At 32.1% G+C, this 27,979-nt stretch overlaps 2 protein-coding genes across 4 annotated transcripts in view; both read right to left on the bottom strand.

The window, feature by feature from the left end:
• LOC108909822 overlaps positions 1-1,953 on the bottom strand; it is a 13,414-nt gene extending 11,461 nt beyond the window's left edge. Inside the window, exon 1 of the mRNA XM_018714286.2 lies at positions 1,751-1,953. Coding sequence (XP_018569802.1) covers positions 1,751-1,880 — 130 coding nt within the window. The 5' untranslated portion in view covers positions 1,881-1,953. The remainder of the gene's footprint in view (positions 1-1,750) is intronic.
• Positions 1,954-4,174: 2,221 nt separating this feature from the next.
• LOC108911966 (S-adenosylmethionine synthase) overlaps positions 4,175-27,979 on the bottom strand; it is a 28,625-nt gene continuing 4,820 nt past the window's right edge. Inside the window, exons 2-9 of one of the 3 annotated variants that reach the window (XM_018717187.1) lie at positions 23,940-24,215; positions 16,171-16,248; positions 14,731-14,853; positions 11,252-11,364; positions 6,971-7,114; positions 6,404-6,622; positions 5,956-6,272; positions 4,175-5,438 (exon numbers count right to left, since the gene is read on the bottom strand). In XM_018717187.1, coding sequence (XP_018572703.1) covers positions 5,333-5,438; positions 5,956-6,272; positions 6,404-6,622; positions 6,971-7,114; positions 11,252-11,364; positions 14,731-14,853; positions 16,171-16,248; positions 23,940-24,051 — 1,212 coding nt within the window. In that variant the 5' untranslated portion in view covers positions 24,052-24,215 and the 3' untranslated portion in view covers positions 4,175-5,332. Of the gene's footprint in view, positions 5,439-5,955; positions 6,273-6,403; positions 6,623-6,970; positions 7,115-8,706; positions 8,820-11,251; positions 11,365-14,730; positions 14,854-16,170; positions 16,249-23,939; positions 24,216-27,979 lie in introns of those variants that run through there. The other 2 variants (XM_018717099.1, XR_001964526.1) reach the window with 2 other exon arrangements.

The raw sequence follows: 27,979 nt of genomic DNA, 5'->3' as shown, positions 1-27,979 counted from the left end.
ATACAAAAGTTCCTCGTGTAAAATTTCCCATACAACACTTTTGGGAATATTCGTTTGTACTGAAATTCTTCTGGTGCTACTACCTGGATTAGCTTCAATCTGTTGTAGAACAATTTCCTCTGTCTGCGCCGTTCGGGTAGTACGGTTTCGTCCACAATCTCTCTTATTTGGCGTAAAATTACCAGTTTCTCTTAATCTCTGATGTAAACTGCTGAACAGTTTATCAGAAGGAAGCTGGCGATTTGGAAAAGTTTCTTGGTACAACCTCCGAGCTTCCAAAGCACAACCGTTTGCTTTGCCATACATGAAGTGCATGTCGGCCATTTCAGCAAAAGAGTATTCCGGCATTTTTTGAAAGACGAGAACAATGATTTTTTTCAATTACACTGTTATTAACACAATAATAATCGAATAAACTTTATTTTTAAACCTTATGTCAAATTCGTTTACCGTAACTACAGTAATTTGACCTTTTTCCATTTTCAACTTAGCACCGACATAAGCCTACTTTGATGTAGAAATTTTTATTATTGGGCGACCATGCATGCACTATTTTCTTTGGAGAGTATTTTCTCGAAAACGGCTAGCCTGACAGGTTTTCTACAAGAATACCTTTTTTATGTCATTTATACCGCGGAATCAGAATTTCTAAAGAAAACTGCAAAAATATGACGTTTAATAAAAATGTGAACAAATTAAATCGAGGCCTCCCCTGTCGGTACGCCCCTGATTAAAATAATAATTTAGTAAAAACACTGAAAAGTACCTACTATTAAAGGCAATTCATATGCCAAAATTCAGATGGCTATCTGAAACGGTTCCAGAGATATAAAATAAAACGTATATCCCGGTGCAATCTTTGAATCGCCATAACAACCTTATGACACATTTGCGGACCTATGTTCATATGAACTTTTCTTCATAGTTTAACATGTAGAATCACCCCTAGAATTATTCGAACGGTATTTCCGGACACCCTGTATACATGTAAGTTGAACAAAATAGTAACAGTACAGCGGTAACCCTACCAAGGGCGTCGCCAGCCAATGGGCTAGAGAGTGGCAAATATAAATTATAGGTAAAAATAGATAGTCAATTTTTTTTTTTAGAAATATTTTAATATAAAAAATATTACTAACAAAAAAAATAAAGAAATTCAACGAAAATTAGGTAAAACAATCTTCTTGGGTTTTTTGATTTGTCGACTACTTTATTGGTAATAAAATCTTCATGGTTGTCAAAAATAAGCTTTCTGTGTACCATAGTATTTCTCAGCCAGGTTTTTATTCTTCTTTTTTTTTAATTTAAAATTCAAGAGCTGTTTTTTTTAAATATGGAAATTACTTTTTATATTTTTAAATTCTTTTGTCAACAAATATTTATGCAAAATTACAATTCTTTAAAAAAATAAAGTAGTGTATTAATTTTCAAAATTAAAGTTGAAGTAAATAAAATATTTTATTAAAAATATCCAATCTAAATATTTTCTTAACTTAAAAAAATGTTTATACATTTCTCGAATTTCTGCCCTCTCCCTTTCTGCCTTCCCTTGGCGACGTCCTTGAACCCTACCTTTCTGGGACATCCTGTATACACAGATACCTTTTACCAATGATGAAATATATTATGTTAAGCGTTACCAGTCTGTAAATATTTTGTTTAACGATATACGGTAAATATAACGTAAAGCTATTACGAATTATAATTTTATCTGAATTACAAATAAATATATTTATATCTGAGTAATTACCAGGTATTTTTAGTTCGTGTCCCACTTCCTCCCAAGCTTCTTGTCGAATTTTTTGGTTCGAATAATTACACGATTTTATATCGTACAATACTGAACGTTTTTTAACGCTTTCTATTAATAATTCGTCCATATCGACGCCCGTCTTGCGTTTAAAAATGTGAGCAAGATCGTGAAATATTGTTGCGATGCTACACACGTGACAATGCTTGCGTGACTGCTATGAAATGGAAGAATTCGGACGTGATCGCAATATGTCCGCTATAGATTTGCTCGCAGCCATAGGCGCGTACATGTCACGTGAGTCGATACGATGGCACGTGATGTGACAACGTGTTCCTGTCTTTTTCTATACTTTATTTTTTATATCCACAGGGTGTTCGCAGATTGCCGCTCTCTAACAGCACGCAATGCTTTTAAATTGTTTCTAAATGGTTGAAAAAACGTTTACAATATTTTAAATGTTAACTCTGCAATATAATTTATCAAAGTAATTGCTTCTACTACACGGTGTGTCTGGAAACTAATGGACCATAGCTTATTCCTTAGATGAAAATAAATCGATTAAGTTCAATACAATTTTGCTTGTTTAAAATGTTTTAAAAACTTTTTTTTTTTTTGTAATTTCATTTTCCTTGAGGTTCCGCCACTTTTTACATACCTATTTCAATTATTAAATTTAATATGAACGAATTTTTGGCATAACAGCAGTTTTAGTACTACCTAGCGTAGATCCACCTTTTTCATTTGTCATTTGTTTATCTGTTAGAATAATAAATTCCAAAAAATACTAAATGAATTTTCACCACCAAGAACTTCGGTGACAACATTTCTAACAGTAAGGCGATGTTTCGCATTGTATTAGCTATCTCCAAATTTGACTGGAGCATTGAATTCGATTTTTTTGTTTTTTGTCGTTTCATCATTTTCTATTTTTCAAATTTGGTATCTTTTGTTCTACCGATTTGGTACTAATTTTGTCGGTCTGTTGGCACCGCTGTAAACAAATGAGATTACAAATGGCACAAGTAGACGCGCACATTGTTATTAGTTTGATTTAATTTTTTCAGCAACAACTACAAGATTAATTAGGTATAAGGCAAAACTCGATTTCAAGTAATTGTTGTGTTGTGAAAGTGCTTATTCTAAAGTTTCACTGTATGCATGTTTTCAGTCACGAAAATTGAATAATTCCTAATCCTATTTCGAATTTTCACCACCAGGAACGGCGGTGACAACATTTTTAACGGTAAGGCCATGTTTCGCTTTGTATTAGCTATGTCCTGTCAAAATTTGATTAGTGCATCGAATTCGAATTTTTTTTTGTCTTTTCATAATTTTCTTTATTTCAAATTTGGTATCTTTTGTTTTACCGATTTGGTACTAACTTTGTCGGTCTGTTGGTACCACTGTAAACTTATAAATGGCAGAGGTAAACGCGCGCATTGTTGTTAGTTTGATTTAATTGTTTCAGCAACAATTAAAAGATTAATTATAACGCAAAACACAGTTTTAAGTAATTGTTGTGTTGTGAACGTGCTTATTCTAAAGTTTTGCGGTAATGTGATGATTTAAATCAGGTTGTTGGCTGACTATAAACGTGAGTTAATATTGTTGTGCATTTTAATAACTGTTGAGTGACAAAAAAACAATGTATCCTGGTATATCAGTGTCCAACAGATAGGTAAGTACCCTTTTATTTATGCATGTATTCGTATGTATTCAGTAATCCTACCCTTGTTTCAATGATGGCTTATCTCCAGTGTGTACACCTTGTTCTTTTTTTTATTACGAATATTACGAGACATAGGCAGCGCTTTTGCCAACTGGACAGGTTGGCTGTGAAAAATATGCTTATGCGGTATTGTAATAGTAAGGTGACACAAAATTAGTAAAACGACTGAAACTACTAAAAGTCACATATACCTGAAAAATGAGGTGCACATCATCGTCACTATCATTGTCACTAACACTGCCGCCTTGTAAACTTTTGTATCGAGATCCCAATTCATTGTTTTTGCATCATGTACTTACACCAGAGGTACTTTTACATCTCGAAATTTAAAAATTGTGCCCAGATTAGTTCAATGGGCTCAGCCCACAGTGGTATGAAAGTAATAGATGTGTAACACCACTAGCTTTAGCCATTTTATCCACTATTGAATTGAACTACCCGCATTGAACTTTCTTTTTGTAAACTATAAACATAGAAATTAGTTGTTGTAACTTGTAACATTATGTGAAATGAACAGCACATTACAATTTTTAAGCTGTTTATCAGATTTCCCACATCAATGCACATTTCGTAGGTATTTAATTTATAGAATTTTTAATACCTACTTGCTTTGCACAGTGATATACCTTTATAAAGGACGTAAGGTTTAAGCACATAAATTAAGGATAATGATGAATGAAATGAAAACAGAATGGCCTTAAGACTACTTTATTGTTTGTTTTTATTGGACAAAAAGAATGTTCTTGTTTTTTTTTTCGCTCAATAGATAGTAAAGTACTCACAACGGTTCTCCCAGTAGAATGGAAAATATTTCTGTTGTCAATTACTTATCATTAGGTATTACCTTTAATTTCAAAGATAAAAGATGATTTTTTTGATTCATCTTTCCTTTGAAAATGTAGACACAGAACATATAACTTTAAAAAATGTTTTGAAAGTCTCACTTTGTTATATTTCGTCATACGTTTTGGTTGAACTCGTCCCGAGTGCTTCAGACATAATTATTTATTAAAACGATAAATACGAAAAAAAAAGTAAAATTACACCAATTTTACAATACAATATACTCTACGTTACACCTTAGGTTTATATAATTAATTTTTTTCAATAAATTAATAGTCACATTTAAAATCTATACAAATTTCCCTAACTTCTACTGTTATCTACTTCCTAAAGAAATCCAATTATTGAAACAATAAAAAAATTAACTACTACAAGTTGATTTACCAATGGCAGCTTTTTCCAAATGCCCAGTCAACAAACTTCAAAAGTAGTTGCGGGGCTTTTCTAACACAACAAAAATCGGGTGCGTTGCAATCGAACATAGCACGGTGTCAAAAAAAAAGTTGAACACAATCAGTACAAGAGATAGTCGGCACCTAATTTTCCCGCTCAGAGAAGCCCCATACTACACCAGTTACCGCCAATATCCAGGCCCTTGTACCCAGCATAGTCCGGAGTGTATACAGAAATGCTCTTTTCCAAATTGTAATTTTCTCGTAAACACAACACAAATGTGTGAGTGAAATACTTTAACTTGAAATGGAACTTTTCCACTCACACTGTATTGCAGCGACGCCCCACTCAGGGCCGCCACTGTGGCTATGCCGAGACTCGGCCAAACCCATCCACAGTTACTCTGAATGCCGGCTTTCCCGTTTGCGGGCATCTCTTTATGCGTTTTGTTTTTTCCCTTGGAGAAAAGCCGGCACCGTACGCCAAGGTTCAGAGTGCCAATCACAGAGAGATTTCATTTTTATCTTACTATACTAATGAAGGAAACGATAGGGAGAGCTAGAACAGAGAAAGAATGTTATTTAGGAGACGGTGAGGGGGTAAAGGAGGGGCTGTCAGTTTAGGCGTAGCACCTTCGGTTGCTCCCAGGTGAAGTCCTCGCGTCCAAAATGGCCGTAGGTGCTGGTCTTCTGGTAGATGGGGTGTCTGAGGTTCAGTTCCCTGGAAAAAAGCAAGATGTTATTTACTTTTACTACTTTGTAGCATTGCTTTTTGTGTGATGTTTATCCTTAAATTAATTATTTATCATTATTTAAGTAATTTTAAATTTTTTAAAGAAAATAAATATTTCTTTATGTTCTACCATATTTGTTTATTACATAAATAAAAAATAAACACTAATAATTGTCAGTAATGTGAGTATTATAAAATACAAAGTGTCGATTTTCATCAAATTATAAGCATTTATAGGCAACCAGCATTTATTAAAGTATCAACGAGAATTTTGTAAGTTACGAGATACTGTAATATTCAGGCATTACATTACCATATTTATGAATTTTTTCTATTACTTTTTGTATTTACAAACTTTTTAGCATGAGGCCACTTAGAAAAGCAAATGCAGAAATATATCAACTATAGTATCGTGACTGAGTTTCTTGTTGGTCTTTATCCAAAATATCTGTTAATTTAGACATTACATTCGAGCGCATTTTACGAAATAATTATTACGACTTACTTTACAATTTTTCCCGGTCTCAGGTCGAAATTGTTTTTGACCACGTCCAGAAGTTGCTTCTGTGTCAGTTTGGAGGTGCCGTAGTCGAATACTGTAATGGAAAGGGGCTCAGCCAAACCGATGGCGTAAGACACTTGGACTAGGCAGCGTCGGCAAAGTCCAGCTTTAACCAACGATTTGGCCACCCATCTGGCCGCGTACGCCGCGGATCTGTCTACTTTCGTGAAATCTTTTCCAGAGAATGCTCCACCTCCGTGTGCTCCCCACCCGCCATACGTGTCTACTATAATCTTACGGCCCGTTAAACCTGCATCGCTCTGAAAATAAATAAATAACGTTATATACTTGAATTCCAGAATAGTTTATTTTTTAGAAAATCGATACATTTCATTCAACCGTTTGTATCTCATTTTTCAAATTACATTTAGTATAATGCGTTGTATTTTACCTGTGGTCCTCCAATAATAAATAACCCACACGGATTGATGTGGATTACTGTTTGCTCATCTAAGTATCTTGCTGGAATGACTTCTTTAATTACTTTTTCTTTAACGGCTTCCCGGAGTTCGTCCAAGGAAATTTTTTCACTATGCTGCAAGGACACTACTACTGTGTGTACTCTTTGGGGAATGCAAGCTCCGTGGTCAAATGTATATTCAGCTGTAACCTACAAAATACAAGAACTAAATTCAATTGTAAATGGGAATAGAATTAGAAAAAGGTAACATTTTTAATAAAAAAAAGGTTATTATATTGTAAAAAGGGTTGTTTGATATTCGTGGGTATTCACTTTTCACCAAAATACTTCAGTAATTGAAGTTAAATATTAAATATATTTTACATGTTAAAAACTATGGCTTTCATGGTATATTAATTTACTTAAAACGACTATTTAATGGCCTCAGTTAGTACTTTACATCATTATATGCATCAAGAGTAGCAAATACTACAAAACATCATGGGCAATTTTATTTTAAGAATATTGTGTGCAACCTGTTGCAAAGAAATAACTCACCTGTGTCTTTGAGTCGGGACGAGCCCACCAAAATTCGCCAGACCTCCTGAGATCGGCTATCTTATGGTTTAATCTGTGTGCTAAGACTACAGTCAGGGGCATACATTCATCCGTCTCGTCTGTCGCGTAGCCAAACATCAAACCCTAGTTTTCAAAATAGAAATGCCAGTTTTAGAAACCTCGAATTTTACATGTCATTTGGCTGCATGTGTTTCCCAATTTTTAATTTAATTCAGCTTTGAATAATGCGAAATAATGCATTGACTTTTTTTGTACGAAATAAAAATTTCAACGAATATTAAAATAGGTACAGCGTGGCACAAAATTAACTGCATCTGTTTGGTCACGAAATTAAGAAAAATGCATATTAGAAATGGGTTTGACTTTTTTAGGCGTTTAATTTAATTTAATAAAGATTTATTAAAATGTAATAATTGTAAGTTTTCTCATGTTACTTATACATAGTTTTTGCCTATGACTTTTCTTTTTGTTAAAATAGTGCAGTTTAATTCTGATTCGTCCTGATTGCTTATTAAAAAAATGTCAATGGATTATTTATGCAATAAGTAGTCAAAATTTGGCATGCAAGCAAACAAAAACAGTTACTTCCTAAGTAAAAAATCATTAATACATAAACGATTACAAGTCATGTGACCGTCGAGTTTGACAATTAACATTGCACGGTTTGTACTGTCAACAATAATCCCTAAATGTTAGCATCACCAATATTAATGAATCGTTTACAATGAATAATGACAAACCTTTACATTTACACTCTAGATAATGCAGTCGCTGATTGGTTGTGAAAAATTACACTAATTCCCAGCGGGTGAAATAGAATGTTGTGTTTTAATGTAATCTTGATTTTATTGTTTTAAACATTTTCAATTCTATCGATATTTAATTGTCAATTTACTGTTCAAACAAAATTATTGGTCATATGGCTTGTAATCACTTTTGAAGACTCTGTACTTGTTGATCTAATGTAAAAATTCAGTGAAGAGCAGTGGCATGTCTGCAGTTAAACAGAAAATCACTTTCTATTGTTAAGCTGGTGTTTAGATTTTTTAGGGGGACCAACCAATTAGAAGAATAAAAGAAACATTCCACGTTTTGAAATGTAGACATACCCTTGTGACTTTGTTTAATTACAGCTTATTTAAATTCCAATTTTACATTAGATTAGCAAGACAGATTTTTGATTAGTAAATGTATAGCACAGAAAAAATGAATAGTGAATTAATGATTTTGATTGACAGATATGTAACGAGTTCTTCATTTTATTGAAATTCTAATTATTACTGTTAGTAAATTGAACATGCTGTAAATAACCCTTAGTACAATTGCTGACAACATATTTTAAAACGGCCAAAATAGCGTCATATTGGCCCCAAGTAACAAAGAAAAATAATTTTTTCTTTTCTCCATATCTATTGTGGTAGATTAATGTGAAACGCTACATTTATGGGGCTTGTAAAATGTACTAATCTTTTTAAATTTCGAAAATGTCTACTATGTGTTCTTTAGAAATTCCTAATCTCAATCTGCACGAGCTTATAATGCAAATACGACCTGTCTCATGCATATAGAATCCGGATAAATTTTTCCACCGCGATAATTTCATTGCTAAAAGGAACGGGGAAGAAAAATAAATTTGAAAAAGAGCGATGACTAAAAGGACTGGCCCCTAAGAGCCCTAGTGGCGTCTAAAAGAATTTTTAATTAATAAAATTCACCTGGTCGCCTGCACCAATCTCTTCCTCGTTTTTGTTCTCGTGAACACCGGCGGCTATATTTGGTGATTGCTGGTCCAGGGCTAGCAATACGTTGCAAGTCTTGTAGTCAAAACCTGCGTCAAAAGGGCCCAAACGTTAAAGGTGTTGGATAAATTAATTCACTGGTCAGATTTAGGCCTTCACATGTTCGTCTGTACTCGATAAAAGTGTCACGGTGTCATGTTTGTTACAATTTCATTTGTTTTCATAAAAATTTCGAAAAATCAACTTTCATAATGCTCAAAATATTTAGTTTTTGTTAAAACTTTAATTACTTTGGATACAGAAGCAATATTTTTTTGTATTTATCGTATCCAAGAGTATCCAAGATAAGACTGTCACGGGTACATCAAAGATTGTTAAAGATACAGGGTGGCTCAAGATAGAAAAACAATTCATCATTAGATCACTCGGAGTAAATAGACATTTTTTTAACTTTGAGAAATTATCATTTAATTTTTTTCTATGCTCACATACATTTCCCACGGAAATGTAAGTTTTGCCATTTGATGTTTCTTTTTCAATTTACCGTCATCAAATTCGTTGTTTTTTAAATACGGTCCCGAGTTATAAAAATACACGATTTAAAAATAAAAATGTAAAAAACATTGTTACAATAAAATATACGTACAGATAATGAAATTGCAATTATTGGTGGTTTAATTACGTAAATAGTTTGGTTTAAGACTTGCCGTGGCAGTTTTTGACCCGGGCTGGTTGCCATGTCATCGGTTTAAACTTTTTGATATTTCGAGACATATCGCTTTTTTCTTTAGAAGAAACTCTGAAATTAGAGATTTAGTTCGCTGGTTAGTATTTATATCTATTATGTCTGCAAATAAGTCGTTTCTAAATTCCACATCTCGATCGAAATTATCACGATTCCTCTGGATTTCAATTGTCTCCTTAAGAGTTTTGTTCAAAATCTTGTCTTTCTCTCAGTAACTATTAATAACTATTACTAATACCAGAATTCTAATGAGAAAGGCAAAATTTTGGCAAAAGTTCTACAGGGAGGCAATAGAAAATCGGAAAAATCAAAATATTCTTAATCGAGACGAGGGGTTGAAATTCGGGAACGACTCATTCGCAAAAATCAAGGCCAGAAAGACACCTTTGACTACAAGCCATGCATCGGAAGGCCATGGACCAGAGCACACAACAAACATAAATACCGGCTAGAGGACTTAATCTAAACCTAACTTAATGTAATCCGATGACGTCGCAACCAACCTAGAAATTGTTCAGTTTAATTTCTTTACAAATACATTTCATATAACATCTAAAGCTGCCTTAAAAAATAAAATAAGTGGAATTAAACTTTCTAAGGCCAAAGAAAGCTGAAAAATTGAGTTTAATCGATTTTAATCCTTAGAATTAAAATATTGCAATGAATTTCAAAATCCTGACGATCGCTGAAATGTGTCCGAAACGTAATGAAACCACCACAAGTAACATATCAGTGATAATAATTTAAACATATGTATTTTAACAGCTTTAGTTGAATTTTAAAAAAATGAGGTTGATGATGGTACATTGAAAACGAAATATCGGACGGCAAAACTGATAATTTAAGGAAGTATAAAAATAGTCAAATCACTGAGGTAAAACATCGTGTAAAAGCATGTTATTACGTATAGCTAACTTTTTTCTAATTTGGCAATCCTGTATGTTCCAGCATTTTTGATGTCCTTGTGACAGACATCATTCCATATATTTTTTATAAAGTACCTAACTGCAAGCGTCATTTTCTAAAAGTATTTCGATATAACATTATACACATAACGAAAAATATCAATGTAAAATAAAAGGTTAAGTTTGAGGGATAAGGTTCGTTGACATTATTGTATAGAGAAGATATCCATTTGTTTTTTATCATTCTTATATATCCGATGTTGACATAATTATGTATATGTAGTTTTCCATAAAAATATTATTGTTACTGGATAAAACCATATAGTTTGCGTATTCAGTCATACAGGCTTTAAAAAATTTTGCCAATTCAAATTAAAAGAATTATATCTATTAAATTCTAGGTGTGATTTAGTTTTATTCTTGGAAACCCTGGCAATCGAAAGAATTCAGAATTACACGCTATTATATACACAGTGTTTTCATTTTTGCGTGTTTCCAAAGATAAAACTACTTGTTACAGTACTTAAAACAGTTCTAAGCTTAGTTACTTTGCTTTGTATATTAACCTAAAAAATATGTACTATACGTGCAAAATACAACAAACTAAGCACTTTGGGCTACCTAAGCATATCAAGCAAGCAAAAAGCGTCCATGCGGTAAAGTATCGGAAAGCGGTAATAAATTTGTTCCTAGAGCAGTCCAAAACAGTTTCCAGCAGTCGGACGCACGCGCATTCCAACATAAGGGTTCAAAATTCATTGTCTCCAACCAAGTGCTATCGCGTCTCATTGTTGGGAACCGTTTCTGATGCACTAGGAACGAAACTAATGTTTGAGTGACTTCCCCCCTAATATTTTCGAAAACTTTATACCTGATCCCCTGCCCCTATATCTGGTTCTTCTCTATTTTCGTGTACACCGTTGGCGATATTCGGACTCTGTTGTTCGAGGGCCACCAGAAGGTTGAATGTGCGCCAGTCGAATCCTATTTTTTATCAATGAAAATTTTGTTTGGTAAATTTTTTTGGCAAAATCTGGGTTACGTTTCTATTAATCGAAAGTTGCTGTTGTTACTTCTATAATGCTGTGTATATACACACAAATCGCTGTCTTCAAACATAAGAAGGAAGCAAAATAGCAAAATGTACATGATAAAATATGTATTATAAAATGTTTAGATTCACAAACTCTCTAAACAAAATAAATTAACCGAAATAACAAAATTTATTAAAGTTGTCTTAGAATGGAGAAGATAATGATGTGGAACATGTGTTATCATGTGGTTTGGTAATTTTGGAATTATAAAAGTGAATATACAAGGGAAGTTATATAGCTTGCTTCAAATTACTATTAGCAAGGTCAAGAGTAAAATAGGGAAGAAATATACTATTTCCATAAGCAAATGTTTTTCTCTACCACTTCAGAAACTTAAATGTGTTATAAAAAAAGTTTTTTTAGAAAAAAATAACCAGTAATTAAGTACGGATTTAAGTAATTTTATATAGTTTCTGATTTTTGATTTGATTAAAGTTACATAGTTTATAAATTAATAAAAAATTATGGTAATGTTGAACCTAAAATAAGCAAAAATAAATAAATTTCCAACAATGTATGTAAGAAAAATTATTTGCTTCTGAAATTAGCCCATTTGTCGTCTATTTTCATCAAGATGTCGCTAATACTAACGCGAAATAAGTTGTTTTGACTAACCTGATATATTTATACAGGGTGATTAAAAAAAGGTGTTCTTGAATGATATCTTTAATTTTCTTGTAATTTTTATAAATCACTAGATAATATAGGCCAGGAAATATAGAGTTGGATGCGACTTTTTGTTTCGGCAAGCTGAATTTATCACTATAGATGTTAAATATTATGTACAATAACATATTAGTTCACACAGTCATAAAAAAGGGGGAAGATTGTTTACAGGTTGGTTAATTGTATATTTTTTGCGTAAATTCACTTTTTTCCGTTCATTTCCACGAGAAAACAGTAAAGTACTTTTTTTTTCGTCTTCAAGCGACCTACAAAACTAGCCCTCGAGCGTCAAAAAATATTGATTAGATCAAAAGTTATAAACAGAATAAGTTTATTTATGACTTTTGAATTAAACATTTATAAACCGAGTTATTATTACCAGAACGTTTTGGCATCGCATCCTCTCATTCCTTATCACTGTCTAATAAAGTAATAACTCACACGGAATCTGGAATCGGTAAGTGGAATAGTTTACAAGTTATGGCCTTATAAACAAATTAACTAATTATTAGTCTGGAGGATCCCGAGGATCTTCCACAATCGCATTGATTTTTTTCATGGTAGATTTCATAATAATATATTGAAATCTATCATTTTTTTAAATTTCTTTGCAACCTGGAATTATTATTTTTTATTTTTTAGCCTTAGTTGCAAAATGAAATATACAACGCACGAGCCTGATATAGTTTTATATTATTACATATTCGGAAAGCTTATGAAAAGAGCTTTAAGTTAAAAAAAATCGTCAAGATTCGTTGAAAAACAACGGAGTTACAGACTGTCAAATATATTATGTTCAAGCGAATTTCGCTTATTTATCGGCAGGACTATGAATATTATGGTCATTTTCTTCGGACTCGCTGTCGTTCGCTTCCTTCACCCTTCCGCCGCGCCACGGCTCGCCGAAAATCAAGCGACCCACTGACTTTTTCAACGAATCTTGACTTGACAATTTTTTTTTAACTGAAAGCTCTTTCCATAAGCTTTCCGAATATGTAATAATATATAACTACATTTTGCAGCTAAGGCTAAAAAATAAAAAAAAAACAGGTTATAATTTGAAATTGAAAAAAAAATTATAGATTTCAATGTATTATGAAATCTACCATGTTAGTTAATTTGTTTTTAAGGCCATAACTTGCAAACTATTCAACTTACCGATTCCAGATTTCGGGTGAGTTATTAGACAGTGATAAGGAATGAGAGGACGCGATGCCAAAACGTTCTGGTAATAATAACGCAGCTTATAAATGTTTAATTCAAAGGACATAAATACATTTCTTCTGTTTATAACGTTTGATCTAATCAATATTTTTTTACGCTCGAGGGCTAGTTTTGTAGGTCTTTTGAAGACGAAAAAAAGTATTTTACTGTTTTCTTGTGGAAATGAACGGAAAAAAGTTATAAGCGAAAAACGTGGATTTACGTAAAAATTATACAATTAACCACCCTGTAAACAATGTTCCCCCCATTTTTATGTTGCGGAAATTAAGGAAATTAAAATGTTATTGTACGTAATATTTAGCATCTACAGTGATAAATTCAGCTTGCCGAAACAAAAAGTCGCAAAATGCTCATTTCCCAGCTTATTTTCCTGGCCTAAATATATATATTTTAAATATCTGAGTCTCTATAAATATTAGAAATTTAAGATTTTTAGGTATTATTTGTACAAGGTGTCCCATTTTAATGTACCAGCCCGCATAATTTTTTTAATTCGACTATTATAAAAAATAGTTCGATAAAAAGTTATCGGGTTTCGAGGGGGGGTCAAATTATGGTGACCTTAAAGTTAGTGATCATGGTAATTTCAAGGTCAACACGGGGTTCCATTAAAAAAAATCAAGGTTGACCTCGAAATGACCTTGATAATTAACTCCAAGGTCAGCATAATTTGACCCCATCGAAACCCGATAACTTTTTATCGAAATATTTTTTTATAAAAGTCGAATTAAAAAAAATCTGCGGGCTGGTACATTAAAATGGGACACCTTGTATAAAGTGTCCCATTTATTTTTATATAAATATATTATATTTTTGTGTAAACATAAAAAAAAGGAAAGCGACTATTCTTAATTTAAAATGTAGGTTTATAAAAAAATCTAATATCACCAATTGATGCAAAACGTTGATTTATGTTAACACTTCAAAATTTAAAGCTTCTAATATTTATAAGAAACAAAGCTATTCAAAAAGAGATAAAAATGTAATTTTTATTAAATTTCCTCCAATTTAGCGATCTATGAAAGAACATATAAGTACATCACTGCAAAACTTTGCAACAGTTTCAGAGATTTCACGACGGGCTTCCTTAAGTGAATCACCCTGTATGTAGGCAGTAAACTTTGGTTACATAATTTTTACCTGCTACCATTTAAAAACACTTGTTTAGTTTGCTCAACATGTACTTTTAGCAGAAGGTTGTGCAGGTGGTAAAATTAGGGGAATACATTAGCTACTTATTGTGCATGTGAGATTAAAAAATAGTATAAGTACATAAATACATAGCTCTAGTAAAGCCACATACTGCTAAACGGCAGAAGCTTGTGACTACTAAGGAACAAACATAGGTTATATTTTACAAACTCACCTTTAGAAGAATCATCGTAACCAATATGTTTAACTGTTTCTCTGACAACTTTCTGGTAGTCTACAACTGCCTTTGATGTGATTTCTCCGCACAGTAAAATCATTCCCGTTTTTGTTACAGTTTCTGTAACAAAAAACATAAACGATAAAATGATAAAATTTAAATAGGAATTTACAAATGTAAGTAAATGTGTATAAAATACGAGTATATGAAACATTTTATTGCTTCGGAGTAATTTGAAATGTGCTCTTTTTAATTAACTAACATCTTATTGGTTCTGATTGATCAATATAAATTTGTTTTAATTATAAAAAATGATTAATAACATAATTTATATACACTGTGTCCCGTTTTTCAGGTCGACACCTTTGGAAATGTGAGAAGGCTGCGGACTTTCCGCAAGCTAATTTTTTTACAAATAGTACCTTGAAGGGAGGTTATATTCTACTAATCATTTTATTGATGTAATAGAAGCCTGGCCTATTACGATTTTTTAAAAGGGTCGTTTTTCCAGAAAGTCAAAGTCAAAATACCCATATACCAAATTTGAACGACAAATGTCTATTGAGTGTTTTTTTATGTGGTGCCAAACTTCGAAAAAACAAACAACTAAAAATGATAATAAGCAGGTCAACGATTGCCATGAAAGTGAAAACAAGTACCAATCGGACAAAGAAAAAATACAGACGCTATAAATTTAATACTTTTATTTATATTAATTTATTATTAATTAATTATAAAAATAATAACTTACAAAAAATGTAATAAATTATCACATCAATAAAATGATTAGTAAAATATAACCTCTTTTTAGGGTACTATTTGTAAAAAAATTGATTTGCGGAAAGTTCACAGCCTTCTCACATTTACAGAGTTGTTAACATGAAAAACGGGACACACTGTATATGTAGCAGCTGATGACTGACTGACCGACATTGTATGTAGGTGTCTTGGCACACGAAATGGGTTTTGCGCCTGGTAGCAAAATTATAGAGCTGCCAACTAAGTCAAAAAGTAAATGTACAAGAATATTATTGAAAAATAATAAAGAAATAGCTACAAAAGTTTTGATAGGATTTAAAAGTCCTCTAAAAGTTCCTTGTTTTTGAACTCTTAACTTGGATCTTACGTTTTTTTTAGGTATGTCATTTAAATACACCATAAATATGCGGAAGAAAAAGCAAGTAACAGGGGCATCAACAAATCAACATCTTTTAAAAAATTGGGTATTCTTTAAGTCTTTTAATTTACATCGACCAAAAACAACCAATCTGAATTTGTGAGGTTAGGTTAATCTTACCTTTTACGTTTAAATGAAAGAGAAAATGAAGTGTAGAAGTGTTGAAGTGTTTAATATCATCTGAGAAGACAAGATGGATCTAATTTTTATTTTCTTACTATTGATAGTAGGAATTTGGTATTAGTACTAGTAGTACTTACCGCAAGCCACTTTGGCGTTGGGATCCTGTTCTAAATGAGCATCTAATATGGCGTCACTGATTTGGTCGCACATTTTGTCTGAAATAAAAAAAAGTATAAAATATTTTTTTGTACTTGTTCGAAGCAGGTATTTTTTCCTTAAAATATTTGGCTACCCGGCTTAAATAGGTAAAGATTCACAGAGAAAAGGCAATTTAAAAACATTTAATTAAAATATTTTGAAAAAGCATTATTTGTACAATAGTGATAGCTTGTTTGATGCATCAAAATTTTTTGATCTAAACGAACTGTTTTGCTTCAAAATATTAACCAGACAGTATAAACATAGAGAAGAATTAAAACCTATAGAATGGACCAGACATCGTGAAACTTCATTTCAAGTTCCTAAATCTAGAACTACAAAATTTACAAAATCCTAGTTATTACCTCGGACCTAAAATGTATATAATTTATTGCCAGAAGATATTAAATCTTGTAAATCATATACATCTTTCAAAAAGCGTTTAAAAATATTCTTGAGCGAAAAGACTAAGCAAGATATCTCAAATTTATTAAATAACGCAATAAATTTTAAAATCATACTTAAAAATATTGTCCTCATTTATTTGTTTCTTTTTTCCGGAAAAGGAAAGTAAACATGTTTTGTTGTTTACTTAATTGCGTATTTGGGTATTTGATATAAATGTCAAATTACTATTTGTGTATTTTGTACTAAAATCTTAGTTGTTCGCCTACGCTCAAGGTTCGGCTTAAGTGGAAATTATTTATTTGCTTGTAAATTATATTTATACACATACATCGTAAGTATGGTAATGGTAAATAAATTATTATTATTATTATATTATTATTTGTTTTGCTTCAATTTCTCAACAATTAAAGAGCTATTCGTGGGATGCATGCATTGTATGAAAAAAAATTAGAGGAATGTTAAATAATTTCGCCAAGTTTTTGTTCAAGTTTTTATACGACGTCTATTCAGAAAATAACCGAACTTTTTGAATTACGCTCTAATTGAGATATTTAGTGATATACGGTTGGCAGCACTGCGTTGCGCATAACCTCCTTTGGAACCACATGTTCGTGGACTGTTAATATCTTATTTAGTTTCATCATAACGGTAGATAAAAACTGAGTTTACAGCTACGATATTGAGACAAAAGTTAATACTATCAAGGCGATTTACGTGAAAAAATGTGGTGGGAAACGTGTGTACTGAGGGGAGCGGAGTGCTTTGATGGTAGACCGGGCAATAAAGAACGATTTACTCCAAAATATCTATAGATTTTCGCGGCCCGGTCGGGTGGACTGGATATATGCATTTTCGAATTCTGCGCCCCCCAAAACCCCCGAGTACCAATTTTTGCGGTATTTCGTGCACTTTGGCAAGTTTCTCGGATGCGATGCACCGATGCATTTCCGCCACTTCCGGATAATAAAAATGGCGGGACTTTTTTCCGACGGCCTTTCTGAACAAAATGCAAAAAACCGCATTAAAATCGGACCGGGCCGCGAAAATCTAGATATTTTTCTCTTTATTGCCTGGTCTATGGAGACAAGGACCTATAATGTATAAAATTAATGATGAAGTTCGGTTATTTTTTGAACACGCCTCGTAAGTAGATAGCTATTGTGAAGGACACAAAATACCAATTTTAAAGTAAAAATAAATACTTTTACAACCCTTTATTCTCAGTAATCAATGATGCAGGACTACTAAATAAATATTGCATTATTTTATTAAAGGTATTGTATTTACAATGAAGAATACGTAGTACGAGTTTCAAGAATGAGTCGGTATTTATAAAAAAAAAACAGCACGCTCTACTTATCAGATCTAGTTACCAGAGTATTTTTAACCGTAGTGTAAATGGAGTGGGCGAAACAGTACCAAGCACTTTAACGTTTTAATCGTGACTTATCGAGCCAAATTCATTTCAAGATCACGTTTATGAATGGTAGGTAGGTGCGTTGGAAGTGTTATCAAACGTTATTTCCGGAAAGTCTGGTAAAATCGCGCCGCCGCCAGGTCGCTAGGAAATACAATACTTACTGGCGTTTGTCAGGCTTCTATAAATAGGTACTTAGATCAAAACTAAACCAAAATGTAACTGGCGTGAGTTTTGCGAGTAGAATTTTTAGAATAGTAAGTGTAGTAACTTAAACACGAAAATATATTTTGTAGCAAAGAATGGTATTTCAAATTGCGAAAATACATGTAGTATTTTCTGTAAATAACTTTCGAATAGTATTTTCAGACGTAGTGACCAATACACCTTAATATTTACAAAACATATTTACAATTTTCTAAAATTAATTGGTTACAGTCGGACAGAAAAAGTGAAAAAAAAAAAAAGAATTCGCAAATCATGTTAATTTTCAGCTTATTCAGATAACTTTAATTATTTAGAAGTATGTAACCTTTCTCATTTGAATATTTGAAGAAAAAGCGGCAACTTTCAAAATTTTCTGAGCGGCATGCAACAATATTTTGTATACAGTGGGATATAAGTTTCGTTTGTCACAAATGATCTCGGTTTTTTCGTTTTATTATCCGGTATTTTAATCAAAAGCTTTGATCCTAAATCATCTATAATATTCAAATCTAACTGATACAGTTTATCTCGGCGACATGCACCGGCAACATCAAATGTCAAGGCAACCTAAAAAGGAAAAATTAATATGCCTAATATGAGTTTTCGATACGTTCGGTCTATTATTGGATCTACTTGAATCTATATGTGCATGTTTTTATTTTACACAATTTTTTTTAAGTTATTTTAAATTTGACTCGCTGGTATTCAAGTAAGTAATCAGGTTATCTGCGAATTAAATAAAAATAATTACCTGGCTTTTCTCGACAAAGACGCAAGTTCCAAAAAATATAAAATTTTTTGTTAGTTCTTGTCGCAGAAACCTGCCATTAATATTTGCCCAAGGATTTTATTACATTCTGTATAAAGTACTATTGACTGGTTTGGCTGTTTGCATATTTTACTAGATCCAAATCGTTTAGATTATCCGGATGTTTAATTAAACTCAAATTATCAACGAATTCAAGATTACAATAAAATTTTTAAAAATCTCTATCACCACTGTGTTTAGATTTAAAAGAAATGGATGACGTACCAGCTTTGGCAGACAAAACTTTCTCTTTATTTGTTCAGGTTCGTTACCTTGTAATTTAGCAGGTCGGGATAGGCTTACATCTGCAAATTTCATAACCGTCTGGCCAAACAAGATTGTGTTGAGGTAGGTTAAGATTTGCTAAATTTGGTTTTCACGTAGCTAGTTTACATAATACCCGAAGCATAAAAAAACTAACTTTTCAAGATTTTATTTAATTAATTAATTTTTGATATATACATTGAAATTGATATATGTATGGAATACATACACTGTGATAAATTTCCTACATTGCATTAGATATAGGTATCAACGCTACCTTCGCCTTGGTCAAGAAATTATAGACATTTGAACAGGTTCTAATTTATTTGTAGATTTTTAGTGACAAAATGTGTTTTAATAGTACCAATTTTAGTTATATTCTCATACTTCTTTTTATTCTAAATCGAGTTTTAAATATTAATATATTAAAATTTTGTAATTGCACTCACTTTACTTTGACATTTTAACCAGTTTGTGGTTTACTGTCTGGTTCGATTTTTATTGAGAGTTGGTCTTAAACTTGAGCAACAAATTGGCCAAATATGCCACAAGTATGAATCTTCAACAATTTATTGGATTAAAAGTGTACGATGTAAATTCCATTTTACGTATGACTGACGCATGCTGACGTTCCTTTATTGCGTAAAAAGATACCGAATAAATGTTTATTCTAACTCTCAATGTTCAAGTCCAGAATTTAACGTTTCGTAAACCCTGAAAAATGTTGCCGGTAATTTTTATAACCAAACACCTATCTATTATTTAATTGTGAAAATTCCTTACATTCTTTTACCGCATTTAGAGATTAGTTTGAGTTCAAATTATCAGAATATTTGACCAGTTAGTACCTGCCTTCTTTGAAGACTATAATTTATGTGAATATCTAAGATGGACTGGAGAGGAGAATTAACCGTATAAAGATAATGCGAAAGAAAATAATTTTACTAGAGTAGCAGACTGAAATTTGTAGGAATTTACTCAAAAACACTTTGAGTCTCACAATTTAGCAACTGCTGCTTTCAAACAAATGTTCACTGACCAAATTCATCTGGTCATATTTAAATATACAGGGTGTCCCAGAATAACGTGTACAACGGAAGACCACAAATTCGTGGACTCAAAATGGTCAGATTTAGACTGATTTACTTATATCCCAAATCACTTCGTTTGACCGCTAGATGGCCTCAAATTTCGTGAAAATTTTTTGAATTTTAAGTATTATTCGATTATGATTATTTTTGGAGTGTGGACTTTTGCTTTCAATCTACACGTTTTGGTGTTATACAGAGTGTTTTTTAAAACTTACAACTCCTACAAAATTGATGCATGCATGCATCATAACATTTTCCTCTTTCGGGCAATAATGACAACTATTTTTTATTTGATAGGTGATACCATTTGGAAGTTCTTGGCCCTCCTGTAGAATTTTGATTAAATGAGCAGTTTGAGTACAAAAAATATTTTTAAAATTACACATTATCTTGACACCCATATTGAAATACTTAACAAAGTGCTAGTAGGCTCTGATTTTGTTGATTGATTGTAATTTCAGTTTGATCTTTAAATCATTGTACCTGCCTGTTTTTTGTAGCAACCCCAATAAGACCCAGAATAACTCGAGATTATATTAAATATCTAAATGTAGATTTGTTAATTAAATCAGATTGAAGCCCCAAATAATAAAATACAAGGTAACCAAATTGGAGTCTTGTGGGTAGGATGCGTAGTGGTGTGGGAGACGGAGCCCAATTAGGTTACCTCCATCTTATTCTATTATCTATTTTTGACGTGCGTATTTCAGGATTCCAGTGAAATCTGTCTTCATATTCATTTCAGTTTGCTAATCAGAAAAGCAGTAGCAATAGTAGTTGTATGATTATATTTGTACATGGGAAACTGCCCCAGACTTCGTTTATATCATAGTTTTACTACATACTTTAACCATGATTTTGGTGATTATGTGCGACATGAACCAATGCCTATAAGACTTCTTTTTATGGCTGACAATGAAATTTTTTGAACCATGTAAAAATGCGTCTTCAAAATTGATGCGAAGTAATAAAGGATTAAGAAACGCTGTTCTAACCAATAAGCTGATTAAAAAAATCGACGTTCGCTGCTACGCACTACAACAAAGGAGAATTTTTAATGGTATTGTATTTATATCGCAAACGTAAGAGGTCTGATATAACTATCGCCGAGCGCATGTGTCACGACGCAAAATGTGCATCCCATCTGACACAGGTACAGGTAGTTGGCAGATAAACCGCGCTGGATTTCTCAACCACGGCCTTGGGGGGAATCCAGACATTTTAATCGGTTACGCTTTCCCGCAAGTTTTAATCGCATCCGCAAAATTCCAAAAAGTCACGACGACGTGGTAGCAATAATTATTTGACAGCTCAGTCCGACACGTCTATCCGTGTCTATCGTTCTCCTCTTTGTCCACAACACGTGAAATACTGTGATATCTTCATAATTACTGTTTGTATGATTTTACTACCCATGCAAAAATTTCCTTCAGAATGTTAACAGTGTGTGTAGAATTCAATAATATGTAACAGAAAAAGGGACTGGTTTAATTTTAATGCTATCCAGCTTCTTTTACCACGGGACATTTCATTTTACGAAAGGACAGCTATTCTAAACCAGGTAGAACTTGTATTAACCATCTTGCAACCAGTTTTTTTATAAGTAGAAACATTTATTAAAAATTTAATCATAAATCAGATTCTTCACAGATATGTTAATTATGCTCTCTGCATCTTTGCCGATGATGGAAATATGTTTGGGCAGGTTGTTAATCAGATAAAAAGATGAATATGATTAAACAGTTCTTATTCTTTGAAATATGTTTGTGCAGGTATTACTTGCTAGACTTCCAGGTAATCAAATCATCTCAAATTCCTTCTTCTAAATATTTTACCTGCCAGTCCCTGAATAAATAATTTGGTACGGTTAAAGTTATTGGTTTTCCTAGCGGTATTAGAAGGGGCTAGTGAAAAGAACTGTAAATAAAAAAATGTGGTGAGAGAAATTGTTTTGAAAAGTAAAAGTTAAAATACAATAATTATAAAATAGGACACAAATACTTTCTCAGATTTTAATATGATCTCAGTTTGAAACACTCATAGTTTGCAATGAATTATGTTAATTGACTTAATTTTTACATTTTTCTCTCAAAAAAGTAAAATTTCGAAAAACTAAAGATAAAAGTTATTTTAGATACATCAAGCCCTTCAGTAGAATTTTAATTTTTTTAACATTTTCCCATGATTGTGTAGAAATATGGGTTAAGGGAACGAATGCTAATTCCAACTTATTTTGACCGGTCTTTCTCGTTTCCGATATTGATTATTATTCAGTTGGATAATACCTGTATTTTTGAAATATGTGCAGTATGACAATAAATGTAGTTATGAACGAAATTAAAAGTTTTTTATTACGACATCACCCAAACAAACCGTGTAGTAAATAACAATTTCAAGGACCTAACGAATAATTTAACGAAAAGATAAAAACTTTTCAGGCGACTTGAACCAGTATTTACTTACTTACTTTCTTTCGACTAGAAACCTTGTGTTAAGAGAAAAAAAACCTACAGAATATTCCTTTTAACCTTCAATTTGTATTTGGCTTGGACACGAGAATCACAGACAGACCTTGACTTTGAGATAACACCCTGATACAGATTAATTTAACAATTAACTAGAGCATAGGTTCAGCGGTTTTTTTTTTAATATATTTCTTAAGAAAACCTACCTAATCTCACAAAAACCGTTGAGGTAGCTCTTGTACGTAAGTATACCGGTTCTAAAAGTCGAAATCCTTAAAAACGAAACATGTTTCAACAGTTTAGCTCAGATGTATCGAAAAATGAGAGAAATGAGAGATAAAGAAAAGATAATTATAGTATTCCCCAAAAATGTAAAACTCTCCTGTCTCTCTGACCTGAATAATAAAACATAGATTTATTTCGCGTCAAATCTAACCTCAAAAATCGAACATATTCCGTACTTATCATGAAAACATACATTTTCTCCAAAATACAATTCTAAATTACAATTAAGAAACTAATATCACAATGCAAGCGCACCATCCATTTTTAATGAAATCACGTTTTAACCAGATTAAGAATATACCACGAAAAAATGCGCCTTATCTGCTTTTCCAAGCAGAAGGTACTGACGAAACTATAACCCAAATTATCGCAATGCCTAGTAATATTGCGCCATAAATATTAGAAAAGAAATTTGCGACATTAACAAGAAAAACTGGACAATTCTGGGATACAAACGCTATTCTAGACACTAGACATTTTTGCCACTCGAAAGTACAGAGCATTTGTAACCACGTGTTCGCCACGCGAGGCGGATCTTTATTTCATAATTATCGCCGTTTTTTTAACTAAAGCCGCCCCCATCGGGACAACGTATCGGATGGAAATAGGACCCCACTGTATTTAGGCAGCGCCACATTGCATTTGCGCCAAAAATAAATCGTTCGGGATGGAAAGATATGCGCATTGTGGACCATGCCGATGCCGGAGACCCAAACACCGCCATTTTCTAATTATAAACAAAAATAAGGGATCAATAACAAACCTGGGTGTCCCTCTCCTACGGATTCCGACGTGAAAAGGAACTCGGAGTCTTCCTCCATTTCGTATCCGATGTGACCGTTCGTGTAGCCGTTGGTCAGTGTTGTTTCTGGCATTCTGAACCTTGTTTGAAAGCACTAACACTAAACTTGTACGTCTTTAGTTACTGTGGAAAAGAGAACTAGGTAGAAGGAGACGAGCGTTTTTATAACCTCGGGTCGGCCACGTGATCCCTGCTCTGTCGCTATTGGTCCCGGGCTGCGTAGCTTTGGAGGGAATTCTGAAACGGAATCAAATATATGAATCCTTCTATTTCACGCGTGCTTTAAATTAATTAGCACAACTATTATTAACACACTTAATAACAGGTAATATATTGTTTTAATGGTACTGAAAGGGTTTAAAACCTATTAAGTACAAGCTTGAGGGTTTCAATAACACAAATTAATTGATTTTTTCCAAACAGAACTTGGTTAACAGAATTAAAATGTTCCTTACCTAATTTTTGCAAAAAAAATCAAATTGGTTTCTCGCCATTTTGTTTAAATTCATTCACTACCAATACAAAGACAGCAAATTGTATTTCCCTTCACAAGGTTAGACTTTTACAATATGTCAACGTCGGTATTGACAGGCGAGTGACAGTTACAGATAACTGTAAGTCAGGGGATGGCATCTACATTTTTTTAGTGCAAACAATTTGAAATAATTTGGAAATATGCTTTGTGTGTCGACGTTAAAAGATGTGTATGCTTTGGCATAATTTGAAAAGACTAGTATTTGTGTCTTGCCAATGGAAAATATTGTATTGTAATATCTATTTTGTTAACAAAACGAATTACATTAGAAAAATAAAGAAAGTACTGACTTTAATATATTACAAGTTCGGTTATTCAAAAAAACTTAACCTGACCTAACCTATAAAAAAATTAACCTAACTTTATGTAAGTTGGTCTATTACAATGACAAGTTAGATCAGGTTGTTTTATTTAACAAGAAAACAGCCTAATTTTATGTAGAAATTTAGTTCCAAGACATTGACATAACTTCCCTAAGTAAATTAGATTCGTTCTACCTTTATTTAATGCAAAAAGAGCGAATTCCCGAGCAGCTTTTGCCTGACCCTGAGACAATTTATTTATAATGCCGTTTTGCACATCCTACTTTGTTAGTTGTAAAGAGCAACTTAATTTCAACTTTTTGAAATTCTTTTTCGTTACGTAGAATCTATATCTACGATATTAACTTCTAAAATTAACGTTTAGTAATTAAACAATAAGTTGCAAAAACGAACGAAATTAATTAACAAATGCATGGGGCAACAATTTTACGGTCAATCGAATCGGCGTTTGGATTGATCGTCTTTTCTATAAATTTTGTCAATATCCATAGCTTTTTGCAATAATAATGCGCAATTTTCGAAAACTGATTTTGCTGCGTTCGATCTTTATTTTACAGTTAATAAATTGGTGCAATAGGACTTATTAGGTAGATACTACAATTTGGTAGATACTTGAAATGAATATCTTATTTTGAAAATGTTAATCGTAATTTTATACACATCTACATGTAGGTACATCTCCTTTAAGAAGGTCGAGGTTAAGTCAGTGTCAAAGTTGCACAAGATACTGTTGTTGAAAGAGGAACAATCTATACTAACATCATTTAGTTTCCTTGACGTAGGTATATAAAGAAAATAATATATATTTATAAGAAGTACATACCCGAATGCTGCTTAAGAGAATAGATAACTCCATTAAAATTATGTCTCTATTCGAATACTATATTTGAAAACTAAATATATTTTCACTTGAGAAGCTCGTAATTATAGAAAATGTCACGCTTTAAAATGATTGTGCTTTATGATAAAAATCCCAGTTGTTCAAATCTTTAAAAATAAACGAATTGTGGGTAATTTAACAGGGTATTATGTCAAGGTTATAATCTAAAGCCACTGTTTTTCGAGATACAACGCGTTAAATTTTTCTTTGAAGAAGATGACCGAAGCTAAATAATAGTAAAAATTCATTGGAAATTTCAGTAAAAATAATATTACAAAAATGTCAATCAGTGGCAATGATACTAGGCGATTACTGTCAGTAAAAACCCCATAATTTCGAAGCCACTGAAAAAATAGTATTTAAAATACAATTATACATACCAACCATATAATCATCATCACTCGAAAAAATATGGGAGTTTTTTTTTGGAGAACTATATGCCAATATATTTTTTGAGTTTTGGTGATTTGAAATTGTATTTCGAAGAAACCTGCAATATATTTTTAAAGTGAAATTAATAATTTTGGACTTATTCTCGGTTTTTCCAACTATGTATGTAGTAAGCTAATTTTAAACTTAAAAAAGTAATAATTCAAAGTTAATACTTTAATTTAACAATATTTTAACTATAAAACATGTATTTTGTGAAGTACTCAGTTTTCCTTGTACCTATTTACGTGCTCTTATAAATCTTGTCCATGTTTTTTATTTTTTAACATTTTTTTTATCATCTAGTATATGTTGTTTGATTGATTTTTACAAATTTATAACAATATTGTTTTTGTAGCTAGACACGATTTTACCTTCAATATTAACAAGCCAAACAATTAAATGACAATGTCGCAGAAATGTGGTTGTTAATCACAATAATTTTACAAATTTACAAAGAGAGAAGTCAAAATAATAAAAAAAAAAAACAATAATTTAGTTTTTAAAGTTTCCCAGATGATGAGTAGCGATATCTATTATTTATATACCTATAGGTTTTTAGATTTTATGAAGGATATCGTGTTTTTTTTTCAAAACTTGTGCATATTCATCTTAGTATAATCGTCAAAAAAATATAAATATAAATTTGGCCCTATTTAACCTTCTTTATCTCTCACAGTTTCCGAGATAATAATGTTATCGCTTGCAATTTAAAACACTGTCTTTTGATCAATTATTTATTTAAAATTATTCACGAAATCAACATGTAAGGGGAAATGTTGGTAAAATCATGTTATTAAACAAATGAGTTTTCTAAGAAAGTAATTAACAAACAACTGTTTTCTGACATTCGAGTTCCAGTTAATCTTTGTAGATCTGGGTTTTTTTCTATTTCATAATGGACTTATTTCCATAATTGTGGAAATGGTACGTGGAAATGGTACACTGGGTAATTTCTGACCTTTAGGAGCTAAATATTGATGAAAATGAGCTTAATTTTAATTAGTTTATTCAGTTTAGAATCGTAGGTAGTTGAGGTAGTATAAGATATAGACATTGTTTAGGGACAAATTCTACAATTGTTTGGCGTGGTTATAGTATTTTTTGCAAAAGTAATTTATATCGGGTGTACCAAAATTCAGGCAAGATTTGAATTTTACTCCGTTTGCGCAGTAAAGTGTCGCCAACAAAAAAAAAGACAGCTTCAGGTTTATTAAAAATAATGTTCTGCATCAGTTAGTGATTCAACAAGTCGTTCAGCAGAAAACATCGAAGCAGTTGGTGAGAGTGTTGCTGAGAGTCCAATGGTGCTCGCTATCGCGAGATGATAAACCAGATTTTTGTGCCTAAATAACAAACTGGTGCCACATGCCAAATAGCTCGAGATCAGCAAAGCCGTGAAGGCCATTTACCCGATATGCTAACCCTAACATACTAACCCTGTCCTGTATACTTTATGAATCAATAAAAAATGTACAATTTTTACTTAAAAACCCGTGTTTTCTATCAAAATTACTTCGTGGTAGTTTCTGACAGGTCATTTTAATTTTAAAGTACTATTACATCCTGCCACAATATTTTATTCAATCGCTAGTACATATTCTTGTTTAAAAATAAATAATATGTAAATATTCCATTAATATTATTTAATATCTTTAAGCTTCTATAAGGAAAAAAGTTTTAGAATTTAATTTTGCACAATATACCGTAAGTTAAAAATGTTAAAATTTATTACCGATGTTGCAAAATAGAAAATAGAAATTGATGAAAAAAAGGCAATATGATCAAGTATTTCGGATAATTTTAAAAAAATATTTTAATTGCTCCGAGGGCA

The sequence above is a fragment of the Anoplophora glabripennis genome, unplaced genomic scaffold, assembly GCF_000390285.2.
Source record: "Anoplophora glabripennis isolate ALB-LARVAE unplaced genomic scaffold, Agla_2.0 scaffold1, whole genome shotgun sequence".
Classification (NCBI taxonomy): domain Eukaryota; kingdom Metazoa; phylum Arthropoda; class Insecta; order Coleoptera; family Cerambycidae; genus Anoplophora; species Anoplophora glabripennis.
This window is presented reverse-complemented; position numbering and strand designations above follow the sequence as displayed.